This window comes from Mobula birostris, chromosome 28 (assembly GCF_030028105.1).
Source record: "Mobula birostris isolate sMobBir1 chromosome 28, sMobBir1.hap1, whole genome shotgun sequence".
Lineage (NCBI taxonomy): Eukaryota > Metazoa > Chordata > Chondrichthyes > Myliobatiformes > Myliobatidae > Mobula > Mobula birostris.
Window position 1 is genome coordinate 2,813,089 of NC_092397.1, and position 15,726 is coordinate 2,828,814.

Genomic DNA, 15,726 nt, shown 5'->3' on the forward strand with positions numbered 1-15,726 from the left:
TGTTTGGTGTGTTCGCCTTCATTAGTCAGGGGGTTGTGTTCAAGGGCTCTTATGTTACAGCTCTATAAAACCCTGGTTAGACCACACTGGGAGTATTGCGTTCGCTTCCGGTCACCTCACTATAGGAAGGATGTGGAAGCTTTAGAGAGTGTGCAGAGGAGATTTACCAGGATGCTGCCTGGATTAGAGAGGGTACAGAGGAGATTCACCGGGATGCTGTCTGGATTAGAGAGGGTGCAGACGAGATTCACCAGGATGCTGTCTGGATTAGAGAGGGTGCAGACGAGATTCACCAGGATGCTGTCTGGATTAGAGAGGGTGCAGAGGAGGTTCACCAGGATGCTGTCTGGATTAGAGAGGGTGCAGAGGAGATTCACCGGGATGCTGTCTGGATCAGAGAGGGTGCAGACGAGATTCACCAGGATGCTGCCTGGATTAGAGAGTGTGCAGAGGAGATTCACCAGGATGCTGTCTGGATTAGAGAGGGTGCAGAGGAGGTTCACCAGGACGCTGCCTGAATTAGAGAGGGTGCAGAGGAGATTCACCAGGATGCTGCCTGGATTAGAGAGGGTGCAGAGGAGATTCACCAGGATGCTGCCTGGATTAGAGACCATGTCTTGAGTGAGCTTGGGCTTTTCTCTCTCGAGCGAAGGAGGATGAGAGGTGACTTGATTGAGGTGTATGAGATGATAAGATGCACAGATCGAGTGGACAGCCAGAGAGTTTCTCCCAGGGAGGAAATGGTTTATACCAGCGGGTGTAATTTTAAGGTGATTGGAAGTAAGTATCGGCGGGGGGGTGGGGGTGAGGTGTCAGAGGTAGGTTGAGAGTGGTGGGTGTGTGGAACGTCCCGCCAAGGGTGATGGTAGAGGCAGGTACATCAGGGACATTTAAGAGACTCTTAGAAACATGGATGATAGAAAAATGGAGGGTTATGTGAAAGGGAAGGTGAGATTGATCTTGGAGTAGGTTAAAGGGTCAGCATGACATTGTGGGCCGAAGGGCCTGTACCATCCCTGTATTTAGTGCAAAGGGGGATCTAGTCCTTGGACGGTCAGGCACTGTTCCAAGGGTTGAAATGACTAAGATGAGGGGGCATAAATTTAAGATGATTGGAGGAATGTCAGAGGTTTCACACAGAGAGTGGTGGGTGTGAGTGTGTTCTTTGTCGCTTGTTGTGTTCTGTGCTGTTGTGGGTACGTTACGCTGGCTCCAACACGCTCTGATCGTGCTGCTCGTTGACAGAAACGGTACAAATTTCACTCACAAATAAACTTGACTTCTGAAACTTCGGCAGCCGCTATTGGGGGGAGGGGTTGAAAACGTGCGAACTCCTTACAGACAGGAGTGGGATTGAACGGGGGTCACTGCTGCCGTAATAACGTTTCGCTGCTGTGTCGCCCCGCAGAGGGGCAGTTAAGATCTGACCTGTACCTCGATCTCCGTCCTGCAGGTTGCAACATCACCTGTCTCGTGCACAGCAGGCCAACAGGACCATGGAGCAGAAACTCGAGCAGATTGTGAGTGTCGGAGGGAGGAAAGTGGGGATGGGGAGGGGGGTGACTGTTTGAGATCAGCCACCCAAAGGTGGGGAGGCACCCAACTCCATCCTAATGGACCACATGATCCCCGTCAGTTTCTCATGGACCTTAGGTACGGGTTAGTATTGGTTGGAGATTCCCTTCAAAAAGACTTTAGAGCAGAATTAGGCCATCCAGCCCATCGTGTCTGTTCTGCCATTCAATCATAGCTGAATTTTTTCCCCAAGCCCGTTCTCTCCGTAACCCTTCACCCTCTCACTCAGGGGTCCCCAACCTTTTTTGCACTGCGGACCGGTTTATTATTGACAATATTCTTGCGGACCGGCCGACCCGGGGGTGGGGGGGGGGGGTAGGGTTGCCAACGGACAAGAGTAGCAGTAAATATGTTGTGTTTACCCTGAGAAAGACTACAATGACCATGAAGCCTTGCACGGGCACCAGTGCGCATGCGTGACTTGTGCATGTGTGCATGTGCCGATTTTTTTCGACAAAACGTTTCTAGCGATTCTGTTTGATGGGGGGGAGGTGTTAATCACGACTGGAATATAGGTGATAAGTGGCTAATACACTCAATTTTGTTTCTAAAAGGAATTATCTAACGAATTTAATATTAAACACACAGCGCATATTTTCCTCGCATGATTATAGTGATAAGTCAATTATAAGTCACTTATAGGTCAATAGCATCATAACATTTTAAGTAATGTTTGGATATTAAACACACAGCACATATTTTCCCTCTATGAACAGATAAAATTATTGCAATGCACCAATATCACTGAATCAGTGAGAGCCCTGGGCTTGTTTCTCTGCAACAAGACGGTCCCATCGAGGGGTGATGGGAGACAGCGATACTTGAACGGGGTTCCTTATGTCCAGTCTAATCCGCAGTGTAGTTTTCGTTGCATTCATTGCAGAGATATGTTGGAAATGGAAGCAACGTTTTCGGTGCTTCCGTGGCTATCTCAGGATATTGAGCCTTGACTTTGATCCGGAATGCCGGCAGAGATGTTATGTCAAACAGACTTTTCAGCCCACCGTCATTTGCAAGCTCGAGGAGTTGATCTTCCCGCGCTGACATGGATGACGTGCGGGTAATGACCTCGCGTGCGTTCAAGCTCAACAGTGCGTGACAGGGAATGAGGAAAGGTGCAGCTGACTCATATCGCCAAATCATATCCTTTCCTCCCGGCCCGGTAGCACATGCTCTGCGGCCCGGTTGCAGGGGACCGCTGCTCTTACTGACCTCTCCCCCTCTCCCCCTCTCCCCCTCTCCCCCTCTCCCCCTCTCCCCCTCTCCCCCTCTCCCCCTCTCCCCCTCTCCCCCTCTCCCCCTCGACGGGGGCTGGGTGTTGGTGGAGGCAGATACATTAGGGACAGCTAAGAAACTCTTAGATTGGCACATGGATGATGGAAAAATGGAGGACCATGCGGGAGGGATGGGTTAGACTGATCATGGGTGAGTTAGAAGTTCAGCTGAAGGGTCTGCACTGAGCTATCTCCTGTAATAAAGCTGATTTTGGTTCTGAAAACTGTTACATGGCCTCCCCCCCCCCGATGGGAGTGGGACAGATGGTCCATGGGCAGAGTGGGTGCGACCCTTCATGACGTTACTGGCCCTTTTCCGGCACCTGTTTGTATACATGCCCTTGCTGGTGCCAGCGATGTGCTGGGCAGGTTTGACAGCTGTTGTAGGGACGTCCTGTCCTCTGCCTGGCATCACTTTATGGTTTTACAATCAATCAGATACAGAAACAGATTTAATGTCATTGGCATGTGAATTATTTTGCTCCGTTGCTGCAGTACTTTGCAATGCGTAATAATTTAACAAAACTATATACTACTATTAGAAATATACATGAAATTAGTAAGTAGTGCAAAAAGAAAGAAAAATAATGAGGTAATGTTCATGAGTTCATTATCCATCTCGAAATCTGATGGAGATGTATATATATATATATATATATATATACTGGTTTTGCTCTCGTTTACACTCCCGTGCTGGAAATGACACGAAACCATCTTGAATCTTGAACCTTCGGCCTGTTGTCGTTCCAGGTCTCAGATATGGAGGAGGAGAGGACGAGTTTCAACAGGAGGATCAGTGATCTCACCCACAGACTGTCCAGTGCGGAGAAAACCATCGGGGGGCTGCAGAGAGTAACCGTGAGTCCCCTCAATTAGCAGCTGGGGAGGGGTCAGGCAATCGGCCGGCTGACCCACAGCTTTGGAAGGGCAATGCTTCTAACCTGCTGTACTGTTGCAGGAGCAAAGAGCTTCCTAAACTAATCCCACTGCCCACTCTCTCCCCACAGCCCTGTGTCAGTCCCCAAACTAATCCACGCTCCTGTGTCAGCCCCCAAACTAATCCCACTGTCCCACTCTCTCCCCACAGCCCTGTGTCAGTCCCCAAACTAATCCCACTGTCCACTCTCTCCCCACAGCCCTGTGTCAGTCCCCAAACTAATCCCACTGTCCCACTCTCTCCCCACAGCCCCGTGTCAGACCCACACTAATCCCACCATCCCACTCTCTCCCCACAGCCCTGTGTCAGTCCCCAAACTAATACCACTGTCCCACTCTCTCCCAACAGCCCCGTGTCAGACCCCACACTAATCCCACTGTCCCACCTTCTCCCCACAGTCCTGTGTCAGTCCCCACACTAATCCCACTGCCCCACTCTCTCCCCACAGCCCTGTGTCAGTCCCCAAACTAATCCCACTCTCCTGTGTCAGCCCCCAAACTAATCCCACTGTCCACTCTCTCCCCACAGCCCTGTGTCAGTCCCCAAACTAATCCCACTGTCCCACTCTCTCCCCACAGCCCCATGTCAGTCCCCACACTAATCCCACCGTCCCACTCTCTCCCACAGCCCTGTGTCAGCCCCCCAAACTAATCCCACTGTCCCACTCTCTCCCACAGCCCGTGTCAGACCCCACACTAATCTCACTGTCCCACTCTCTCCCTACAGTCCTGTGTCAGTCCTCAAACTAATCCCACTCTCCTGTGTCAGCCCCCAAACTAATCCCACTGTCCCACTCTCTCCCCACAGCCCCGTGTCAGACCCCACACTAATCCCACTGTCCCCACTCTCTCCCTACAGTTCTGTGTCAGTCCCCACACTAATTCCACTCTCTCTCCACAGCCCTGTATCAGTCCCCACACTAATCCCACTGCCCCACTCTCTCCCCACTCTCCTGTGTCAGTCCCCAAACTAATCCCACTCTCCTGTGTCAGCCCCCAAACTAATCCCACTGTCCCACTCTCTCCCCACAGCCCTGTGTCAGCCCCCAAACTAATCCCACTGTCCACTCTCTCCCAACAGCCCCGTGTCAGACCCCACACTAATCCCATTGTCCCACTCTCTCCCTACAGTTCTGTGTCAGTCCCCACACTAATTCCACTCTCTCTCCACAGCCCTGTATCAGTCCCCACACTAATCCCACTGCCCCACTCTCTCCCCACAGCCCTGTGTCAGTCCCCAAACTAATCCCACTCTCCTGTGTCAGCCCCAAACTAATCCCACTGTCCCACTCTCTCCCCACAGCCCTGTGTCAGCCCCCAAACTAATCCCACTGTCCCACTCTCTCCAACAGCCCCGTGTCAGACCCCACACTAATCCCACTGTCCCACTCTCTCCCTACAGTCCTGTGTCAGTCCTCAAACTAATCCCACTCTCCTGTGTCAGCCCCAAACTATCCCACTATCCCACTCTCTCCCCACAGCCCTGTGTCAGCCCCCAAACTAATCCCACTGTCCCACTCTCTCCCCACAGCCCTGTGTCAGTCCCCACACTAATTCCACACTCTCCCCACAGCCCTGTATCAGTCCCACACTAATCCCACTGTCCCACTCTCTCTCCACAGCCCTGTGTCAGTCCCCAAACTAATCCCACTGTCCCACTCTCTCCCACAGCCATGTCAGTCCCCACACTAATCCCACTGTCCCACTCTCTCCCCACAGCCCTGCATCAATCCCCAAACTAATCCCACTGTCCCACTCACTCCCCACAGCCCTGTGTCAGTCCCCAAACTAATCCCACTCTCCTGTGTCAGCCCCAAACTAATCCCACTGTCCCACTCTCTCCCAACAGCCCCGTGTCAGACCCCACACTAATCCCACTGTCCCACTCTCTCCCTACAGTCCTGTGTCAGTCCCCACACTAATTCCACTCTCTCTCCACAGCCCTGTATCAGTCCCCACACTAATCCCACTGCCCCACTCTCTCCCCACAGACCTGTGTCAGTCCCCAAACTAATCCCACTCTCCTGTGTCAGCCCCCAAACTAATCCCACTGTCCCACTCTCTCCCACAGCCCGTGTCAGACCCCACACTAATCCCACTGTCCCGCTCTCTCCTACAGTCCTGTGTCAGTCCCCACACTAATTCCACTCTCTCTCCACAGCCCTGTATCAGTCCCCACACTAATCCCACTGCCCCACTCTCTCCCCACTCTCCTGTGTCAGTCCCCAAACTAATCCCACTCTCCTGTGTCAGCCCCCAAACTAATCCCACTGTCCCACTCTCTCCCCACAGCCCTGTGTCAGCCCCCAAACTAATCCCACTGTCCCACTCTCTCCCAACAGCCCCGTGTCAGACCCCACACTAATCCCACTGTCCACTCTCTCCCTACAGTTCTGTGTCAGTCCCCACACTAATTCCACTCTCTCTCCACAGCCCTGTATCAGTCCCCACACTAATCCCACTGCCCCACTCTCTCCCCACAGCCCTGTGTCAGTCCCCAAACTAATCCCACTCTCCTGTGTCAGCCCCCAAACTAATCCCACTGTCCCACTCTCTCCCACAGCCCTGTGTCAGCCCCCAAACTAATCCCACTGTCCCACTCTCTCCCAACAGCCCCGTGTCAGACCCCACACTAATCCCACTGTCCCACTCTCTCCCTACAGTCCTGTGTCAGTCCTCAAACTAATCCCACTCTCCTGTGTCAGCCCCCAAACTAATCCCACTATCCCACTCTCTCCCACAGCCCTGTGTCAGCCCCCAACTAATCCCACTGTCCCACTCTCTCCCCACAGCCCTGTGTCAGTCCCCACACTAATTCCACACTCTCCCCACAGCCCTGTATCAGTCCCCACACTAATCCCACTGTCCCACTCTCTCTCCACAGCCCTGTGTCAGTCCCCAAACTAATCCCACTGTCCCACTCTCTCCCCACAGCCATGTCAGTCCCCACACTAATCCCACTGTCCCACTCTCTCCCACAGCCCTGCATCAATCCCCAAACTAATCCCACTGTCCCACTCACTCCCCACAGCCCTGTGTCAGTCCCCAAACTAATCCCACTCTCCTGTGTCAGCCCCCAAACTAATCCCACTGTCCCACTCTCTCCCAACAGCCCCGTGTCAGACCCCACACTAATCCCACTGTCCCACTCTCTCCCTACAGTCCTGTGTCAGTCCCCACACTAATTCCACTCTCTCTCCACAGCCCTGTATCAGTCCCCACACTAATCCCACTGCCCCACTCTCTCCCCACAGACCTGTGTCAGTCCCCAAACTAATCCCACTCTCCTGTGTCAGCCCCCAAACTAATCCCACTGTCCCACTCTCTCCCCACAGCCCTGTGTCAGCCCCCAAACTAATCCCACTGTCCCACTCTCTCCCAACAGCCCCGTGTCAGACCCCCCACTAATCCCACTGTCCCACTCTCTCCCCACAGCCCTGTGTCAGCCCCCAAACTAATCCCACTGTCCCACTCTCTCCCCACAGCCCCGTGTCAGTCCCCACACTAATTCCACACTCTCCCCACAGCCCTGTATCAGTCCCCACACTAATCCCACTGTCCCACTCTCTCTCCACAGCCCTGTGTCAGTCCCCAAACTAATCCCACTGTCCCACTCTCTCCCCACAGCCGTGTCAGTCCCCACACTAATCCCACTGTCCCACTCTCTCCCACAGTCCTGTGTCAGTCCCCACACTAATCCCACTGTCCCACTCTCTCCCCACAGTCCTGTGTCAGTCCCCACACTAATCCCACTGTCCCACTCTCTCCCCACAGTCCTGTGTCAGTCCCCACACTAATCCCACTGTCCCACTCTCTCCCCACAGCCCTGTGTCAGTCCCCAAACTAATCCCACTCTCCTGTGTCAGCCCCCAAACTAATCCCACTGTCCCACTCTCTCCCCACAGCCCTGTGTCAGCCCCCAAACTAATCCCACTGTCCCACTCTCTCCCAACAGCCCCGTGTCAGACCCCACACTAATCCCACTGTCCCACTCTCTCCCTACAGTTCTGTGTCAGTCCCCACACTAATTCCACTCTCTCTCCACAGCCCTGTATCAGTCCCCACACTAATCCCACTGCCCCACTCTCTCCCCACAGCCCTGTGTCAGTCCCCAAACTAATCCCACTCTCCTGTGTCAGCCCCCAAACTAATCCCACTGTCCCACTCTCTCCCCACAGCCCTGTGTCAGCCCCCAAACTAATCCCACTGTCCCACTCTCTCCCAACAGCCCCGTGTCAGACCCCACACTAATCCCACTGTCCCACTCTCTCCCTACAGTCCTGTGTCAGTCCTCAAACTAATCCCACTCTCCTGTGTCAGCCCCCAAACTAATCCCACTATCCCACTCTCTCCCCACAGCCCTGTGTCAGCCCCCAAACTAATCCCACTGTCCCACTCTCTCCCCACAGCCCTGTGTCAGTCCCCACACTAATTCCACACTCTCCCCACAGCCCTGTATCAGTCCCCACACTAATCCCACTGTCCCACTCTCTCTCCACAGCCCTGTGTCAGTCCCCAAACTAATCCCACTGTCCCACTCTCTCCCCACAGCCATGTCAGTCCCCACACTAATCCCACTGTCCCACTCTCTCCCCACAGCCCTGCATCAATCCCCAAACTAATCCCACTGTCCCACTCACTCCCCACAGCCCTGTGTCAGTCCCCAAACTAATCCCACTCTCCTGTGTCAGCCCCCAAACTAATCCCACTGTCCCACTCTCTCCCAACAGCCCCGTGTCAGACCCCACACTAATCCCACTGTCCCACTCTCTCCCTACAGTCCTGTGTCAGTCCCCACACTAATTCCACTCTCTCTCCACAGCCCTGTATCAGTCCCCACACTAATCCCACTGCCCCACTCTCTCCCCACAGACCTGTGTCAGTCCCCAAACTAATCCCACTCTCCTGTGTCAGCCCCCAAACTAATCCCACTGTCCCACTCTCTCCCCACAGCCCTGTGTCAGCCCCCAAACTAATCCCACTGTCCCACTCTCTCCCAACAGCCCCGTGTCAGACCCCCCACTAATCCCACTGTCCCACTCTCTCCCCACAGCCCTGTGTCAGCCCCCAAACTAATCCCACTGTCCCACTCTCTCCCCACAGCCCCGTGTCAGTCCCCACACTAATTCCACACTCTCCCCACAGCCCTGTATCAGTCCCCACACTAATCCCACTGTCCCACTCTCTCTCCACAGCCCTGTGTCAGTCCCCAAACTAATCCCACTGTCCCACTCTCTCCCCACAGCCGTGTCAGTCCCCACACTAATCCCACTGTCCCACTCTCTCCCCACAGTCCTGTGTCAGTCCCCACACTAATCCCACTGTCCCACTCTCTCCCCACAGTCCTGTGTCAGTCCCCACACTAATCCCACTGTCCCACTCTCTCCCCACAGTCCTGTGTCAGTCCCCACACTAATCCCACTGTCCCACTCTCTCCCCACAGCCCTGTGTCAGTCCCCAAACTAATCCCACTCTCCTGTGTCAGCCCCCAAACTAATCCCACTGTCCCACTCTCTCCCCACAGCCCTGTGTCAGTCCCCAAACTAATCCCACTGTCCCACTCTCTCCCCACAGCCCCATGTCAGTCCCCACACTAATCCCACCGTCCCACTCTCTCCCCACAGCCCTGCATCAATCCCCAAACTAATCCCACTGTCCCGCTCTCTCCCCACAGCCCCGTGTCAGTTCCCACACTAATCCCACTGTCCCACTCTCTCCCCACAGCCCTGTGTCAGCCCCCCAAACTAATCCCACTGTCCCACTCTCTCCCCACAGCCCCGTGTCAGACCCCACACTAATCCCACTGTCCCACTCTCTCCCTACAGTCCTGTGTCAGTCCTCAAGCTAATCCCACTCTCCTGTGTCAGCCCCCAAACTAATCCCACTGTCCCACTCTCTCTCCACAGCCCTGTGTCAGTCCCCAAACTAATCCCACTGTCCCACTCTCTCCCCACAGCCGTGTCAGTCCCCACACTAATCCCACTGTCCCACTCTCTCCCCACAGCCCTGCATCAATCCCCAAACTAATCCCACTGTCCCACTCACTCCCCACAGCCCTGTGTCAGTCCCCAAACTAATCCCACTCTCCTGTGTCAGCCCCCAAACTAATCCCACTGTCCCACTCTCTCCCCACAGCCCTGTGTCAGCCCCCAAACTAATCCCACTGTCACACTCTCTCCCAACAGCCCCGTGTCAGACCCCACACTAATCCCACTGTCCCACTGTCTCCCTACAGTCCTGTGTCAGTCCTCAAACTAATCCCACTCTCCTGTGTCAGCCCCCAAACTAATCCCACTGTCCCACTCTCTCCCCACAGCCCTGTATCAGTCGCCACACTAATCCCACTGTCCCACTCTCTCTCCACAGCCCTGTGTCAGTCCCCAAACTAATCCCACTGTCCCACTCTCTCCCCACAGCCCCGTGTCAGTCCCCACACTAATCCCACTGTCCCACTCTCTCCCCACAGCCGTGTCAGTCCCCACACTAATCCCACTGTCCCACTCTCTCCCCACAGTCCTGTGTCAGTCCCCACACTAATCCCACTGTCCCACTCTCTCCCCACAGTCCTGTGTCAGTCCCCACACTAATCCCACTGTCCTACTCTCTCCCCACAGTCCTGTGTCAGTCCCCACACTAATCCCACTGTCCCACTCTCTCCCCACAGCCCTGTCAGTCCCCAAACTAATCCCACTCTCCTGTGTCAGCCCCCAAACTAATCCCACTGTCTCACTCTCTCCTCACAGCCCTGTGTCAGTCCCCAAACTAATCCCACTCTCCTGTGTCAGCCCCCAAACTAATCCCACTGCCCCACTCTCTCCCCACAGCCCTGTGTCAGTCCCCAAACTAATCCCACTGTCTCACTCTCTCCTCACAGCCCTGTGTCAGTCCCCAAACTAATCCCACTCTCCTGTGTCAGCCCCCAAACTAATCCCACTATCCCACTCTCTCCCCACAGCCCTGTGTCAGTCCCCAAACTAATCCCACTGTCCCACTCTCTCCCCACAGCCCCGTGTCAGTCCCCACACTAATCCCACTGTCCCACTCTCTCCCCACAGCCCCGTGTCAGTCCCCAAAGTAATCCCACTGTCCCACTCTCTCCCCACAGTCCTGTGTCAGTCCCCAAACTAATCCCACTGTCCCACTCTCTCCCCACAGCCCCGTGTCAGTCCCCAAAGTAATCCCACTGTCCCACTCTCTCCCCACAGTCCTGTGTCAGCCCCCAAACTAATCCCACTGCCCCACTCTCTCCCCACAGCCCTGTGTCAGTCCGCAAAGTAATCCCACTCTCCTGTGTCAGCCCCCAAACTAATCCCACTATCCCACTCTCTCCCCACAGCCCTGTGTCAGTCCCCAAACTAATCCCACTGTCCCACTCTCTCCCCACAGCCCCGTGTCAGTCCCCAAAGTAATCCCACTGTCCCACTCTCTCCCCACAGCCCTGTGTCAGTCCCCACACTAATCCCACTGTCCCACTCTCTCCCCACAGTCCTGTATCAGTCCCCACACTAATTCCACTCTCTCCCCACAGCCCTGTATCAGTCCCCAAACTAATCCCACTGTCCCACTGTCCCACTCTCTCCCCACAGCCCTGTGTCAGTCCCCACACTAATCCCACTGTCCCACTCTCTCCCCACAGTCCTGTATCAGTCCCCACACTAATTCCACTCTCTCCCCACAGCCCTGTATCAGTCCCCACACTAATTCCACTCTCTCCCCACAGCCCTGTGTCAGTCCCCAAACTAATCCCACTGTCCCACTCTCTCCCCACAGCCCTGTGTCAGTCCCCACACTAATCCCACTGTCCCACCTTCTCCCCACAGTCCTGTGTCAGTCCCCACACTAATCCCCCTGTCCCACTCTCTCCCCACAGCCCTGTGTCAGTCCCCACACTAATCCCACTGTCCCACTCTCTCCCCACAGCCCTGTGTCAGTCCCCACACTAATCCCACTGTCCCACTCTCTCCAATGTCAGTAAAACTTCACCTTCATTCTTCTTAAGTACAGGCCCAGAGGCGTCAAACATTCTTCCTACGTTAAGCTGTTCGTTCCGACGATCTTGCAATCTTTGTCTGGACCCTCTCCTGGCCTGTCATGTCCTTCTGTAGTTAAAGTGCCCAAAAACCCTCACAATATGCCCAGTGTGGTCCAATTAATAGCCTGATGGGACAAGGACCAAAGTCAGGCAGATGGGACCAGCTGGGATGGGGATCCATGGCTAGCAGGAGGGGATAGGCTGAGAGACCATTTTCTGCACTGAACGGCTCCCTAACCTGCCACCCTTCTCTGTTGTAGGAGCGGGTGCTGAGGCCTAAGCTCTGCTGCGGTGAGGCCAGCCCACAGCCCACAGCCTTTCTGGACATCGATAACTCCAACCGGTTGGCAGCTGAGTGGGAGGCCGTAGGCCCTGGGAATCTTGGCCCCGCAGCCTCGGAAATCTGGACCAACCACCAACAACAGGAGGAGGAAGCGGAGGAGGAGGGGCCATTGGTGTCTGAGGCCCCACGGCCTGGCTGGGGCCTGTACGCTGAGGCCCCTGACTGGCTGTCTGCCGCCCAGGAGCAGGGCCCGAGTGTGCCTGGCAGCCTGAAGCTGACTCCCGACGACCCATTCGGGCCCCTGGTTCCTGAGGGAGAGCCGATGGTGGCAGGCGGCAAAGGCCGGTGGGAGACCGCCAGTGATGGGCGGCAGCGATGTCCCAGTCCGCGGCTGTGGACATCAGTACGCGATTCATGGCTGAGGCCTGAGGCTGTTGGCTGTTGGGCCCAAGGCAGGAGTAGGCCCGAGCCTGGCCTCCCCTCACTGCCGGGAGACCGCGCCACAGCCTGGCAGACCGGGACGGCGGGCCGGGCCCAGCAATGGGTAGGTGAACAGCCGGCGGACGTGCAGGGGCAAGGGTGGCAGGGCCGCGGATGGTCCGGAGCGGATGGGGTGGTGACGGCCGCCCCCGGCCGGGACTGGCTGCTACCTCTGCCCCAGGACTGCGACCGGAGGGAGTCCAAGCCTCCCAAGGCCCAGTGCCGGGGAAGGCTGGAGTAAAGGCGGCCCCTCTTCTTCACCCCGAAACCTCCCGAACTTTCAAACCCTCCCTCCTCCCGTCCCCAGGAACTGCCTCCCTGTCTCCAGCCACACAGGGAGGAAAGTCACCCAATTGCCCTTCAACTCTCAGAGAGGTACATCACGTTTAGAGACCCATCGGCCCATTTAGTCCATGCTGACCCTCACTCACATTTAAACTGATCCCACATTCCCACCAACGCATGAAGACAATTAACCCCACTGTCCCACACACCGTTGTGGTGGCAGGGTACTGGAGCTCCTGGGCAGGGGGAGGAGGGGGTTGTCCCACACAGCCACGGGGAGGACATGTAAACTTTACACAGACAGTGGCGGAGTTGGAATCGAATCACTCTCCACGGGATTCACAGGACACGGGGAAGTTTCCGTTGAGGGATGAAAGTTAGGGTGGATGGGGATGGGGGTCTGGTGCAGAGATGTGATATTGTCGGCGAACAGCAGATGGAAGGAGCCTGAATGCATGCAGACAGCAGCAGTGGGGTGGAATCCGCTGGATTGCAGGGAAGAATCAGGCCAGCAACGGGACAGGAATCTTTTGTAAAACCCTGGGAAAATGGGGAGGCAAAGATTTGGGGAAGTTATTTCCCATAGTAGGGGATCCTAGGACAAGAGGGTACGACTTCAAGATTGAAGGACGTCCATTTAGAACAGAGATGGGGAGAAATCACCTTAGTCAGAGGGTGGTAAATCTGTGGAATCTGTTGTCACGAGTGGCTGTGGAAGCCAAGTCACTGGGTGTATTTAAGGCAGAGATAGATAATTCTTGACTCACCAGGGCATCAAAGGGTATAGGGAGAAGGCAGGGGAATGGGGATGAATGGAAGAATTGGATCAGCCCATGATTGAATGGCAGAGCAGACTGAATGGGCCAAATGGCCTTCTGCTCCACATATTATGGTTTTATGTCTTACGGATTCACTGACTCTGCCTGGAACCAGCACAGTCACAATAAGCTGAATTGTGTCTGACCGACCCAGGATGTTCCCAAAGACCGGCAGGAGAGCGGATTCCACTGGGAGTCATCCACGAAGGATTCCCCTGGGATGAAACACCATGGGGTTGCAGTTTCATAATGTATCCTCTAGGGCAGACGTCCAAGTACGAGGGAGTGGTATCCCCACTACCATCTACCTGAAGTTTAGCTCAGGGGTTTGAAGCAGAACGGCAGTGAATCTCTCCTGTCACATTTCTCTCCCCATTGCTGTTGGTATGTGTTGGGCTGTGTTTGTCCTTCCCTGTAAGTAGGACAGAGAATGTAGAAAATTACAGCACAGTGGCCGTTCAGCCCACGATGCTGTGCAAACCCTTTAAACTACTCCAAGATCAATCTCTCCTTCAAAGCCCCCCATTTTTGTTTCATCCAAGTAGCTATGTAAGGGTATCTTAAATGTCCCTAATGTATCTCCCCTACCACCACCTCTGGCAGGGTGTTCCATGCACCCACCAATCTCTGCGCTGTGTAAAAACACCTATCTCTGACATCCATCCCATCCCCCCCCCCCCCCCCATACATTCCTCCAAACACCTTGTATTAGCCACTTCCACCCTGGGACAATGTCTGTGGATGTTCACTCAATCTATGCCTCTTATCATCTTGTACACTTCTATCAAGCCATCTCTCATCCATTTACTCTAAAGAGTGAAAACCAAGTTCGCTCAAACTCTCCTCACAGGACATGCTCCCTAGTCTAGGCAGCATCCTGGTAAATCTCCTCTGCACCCTCTCTAAAGCTTCCACATCCTTCCTGTACTGAGCTGACCAGAAGTGAACACAATACTCCCAGTGTGGTCTGACCAGGGTTTTATAGAGCTGTAACATTACCTCACAGCTCTTGAACTCAACCCCCTGACTAACGAATACCAACACATTATGCATCTTCTTAACTGAGGGACCTGTTGCTTGTTGCATCCGAGCTGTCTCGATACACAAGCCAGGGCAGTATGATATGCAGAGCAAACTGATCCCCATATAGCAGGCTTCCCCTCTCCCCACGTCTGATGAACCCAAACGAATGGCAGGGACTGATACATTTGGGCACCAATGATGTCGCGCGAGTTGCCAGTCAACGTTGAACTCCATGAGCGTCCATGGTTAACAAGAGCATCCCAAGGGGGGCTATGAGTGTCCGTGGAGAGCAAAAGATTCTCAAGGAGGTTGTGAGTGTCTGGTGCTCATTATTCGTAGCGAGTGCTTGTCAGCGATCATTGAAGAGGCCAGCGATCGCCAAAGCAACAATAAAGTCAAAGTAAAGTCAAAAAGTTCAAAGTAAATTTTATTATCAAGGTATATGCATATATGTCACCGGAAACAACCATGAGATTTGTTTTTTGCGGGCATTCAGAGGAAAATTAAGAAATACAATAGAATAAATGAAAAACTATTCATAAGCAAAGACTGAGAAACAACCGGTGTCCAAAAGAAGGCGCATTGTGCAAATTAAAAATTAAACGATAATATTGCGAACTTGAGTTGTAGAGTCTTTGAAAGCGATTGTGGAATCAGAGCTGGGGTGAGTGACGTTTTCCACGATGGTTCAGGAGCCTGATGGTTGTAAAGTTCCAAAGTTTAAAGCAAATTTATTATCAAAGTGCGTACATGGCAACATATACAACCCTCGGATTCATTCTCCTGTCGGCATTCACAGTAAAGCAGTAGGATTTATGAAAAGTGATACAATAACAAAGACAATGAAACAACCAGTCTGCATGTCGATGATTACCATAAGACATAGCATAATAATCCCATTTGGCCCATCAAGTCTGCTCTGCTATTCAATCATGGCTGATTCCTTTTCCCCTCTTCAGTCCCGCTCCCAGCCTTCTCCCTGTAATCTTTGATGCCATGGCCAATCAAGGACCTGTTAAT

The 15,726-nt window shown here is 54.1% G+C and overlaps 1 protein-coding gene across 1 annotated transcript in view; it reads left to right on the forward strand.

Annotated features, from left to right (window-relative positions):
• The window catches only part of LOC140188846 (uncharacterized), a 57,792-nt gene extending 42,066 nt beyond the window's left edge, over positions 1-15,726 (forward strand). Inside the window, exons 4-6 of the mRNA XM_072245500.1 lie at positions 1,454-1,520; positions 3,600-3,707; positions 12,078-15,726. Of these exons, the coding sequence (XP_072101601.1) occupies positions 1,454-1,520; positions 3,600-3,707; positions 12,078-12,821 (919 nt within the window). The 3' untranslated portion in view covers positions 12,822-15,726. The remainder of the gene's footprint in view (positions 1-1,453; positions 1,521-3,599; positions 3,708-12,077) is intronic.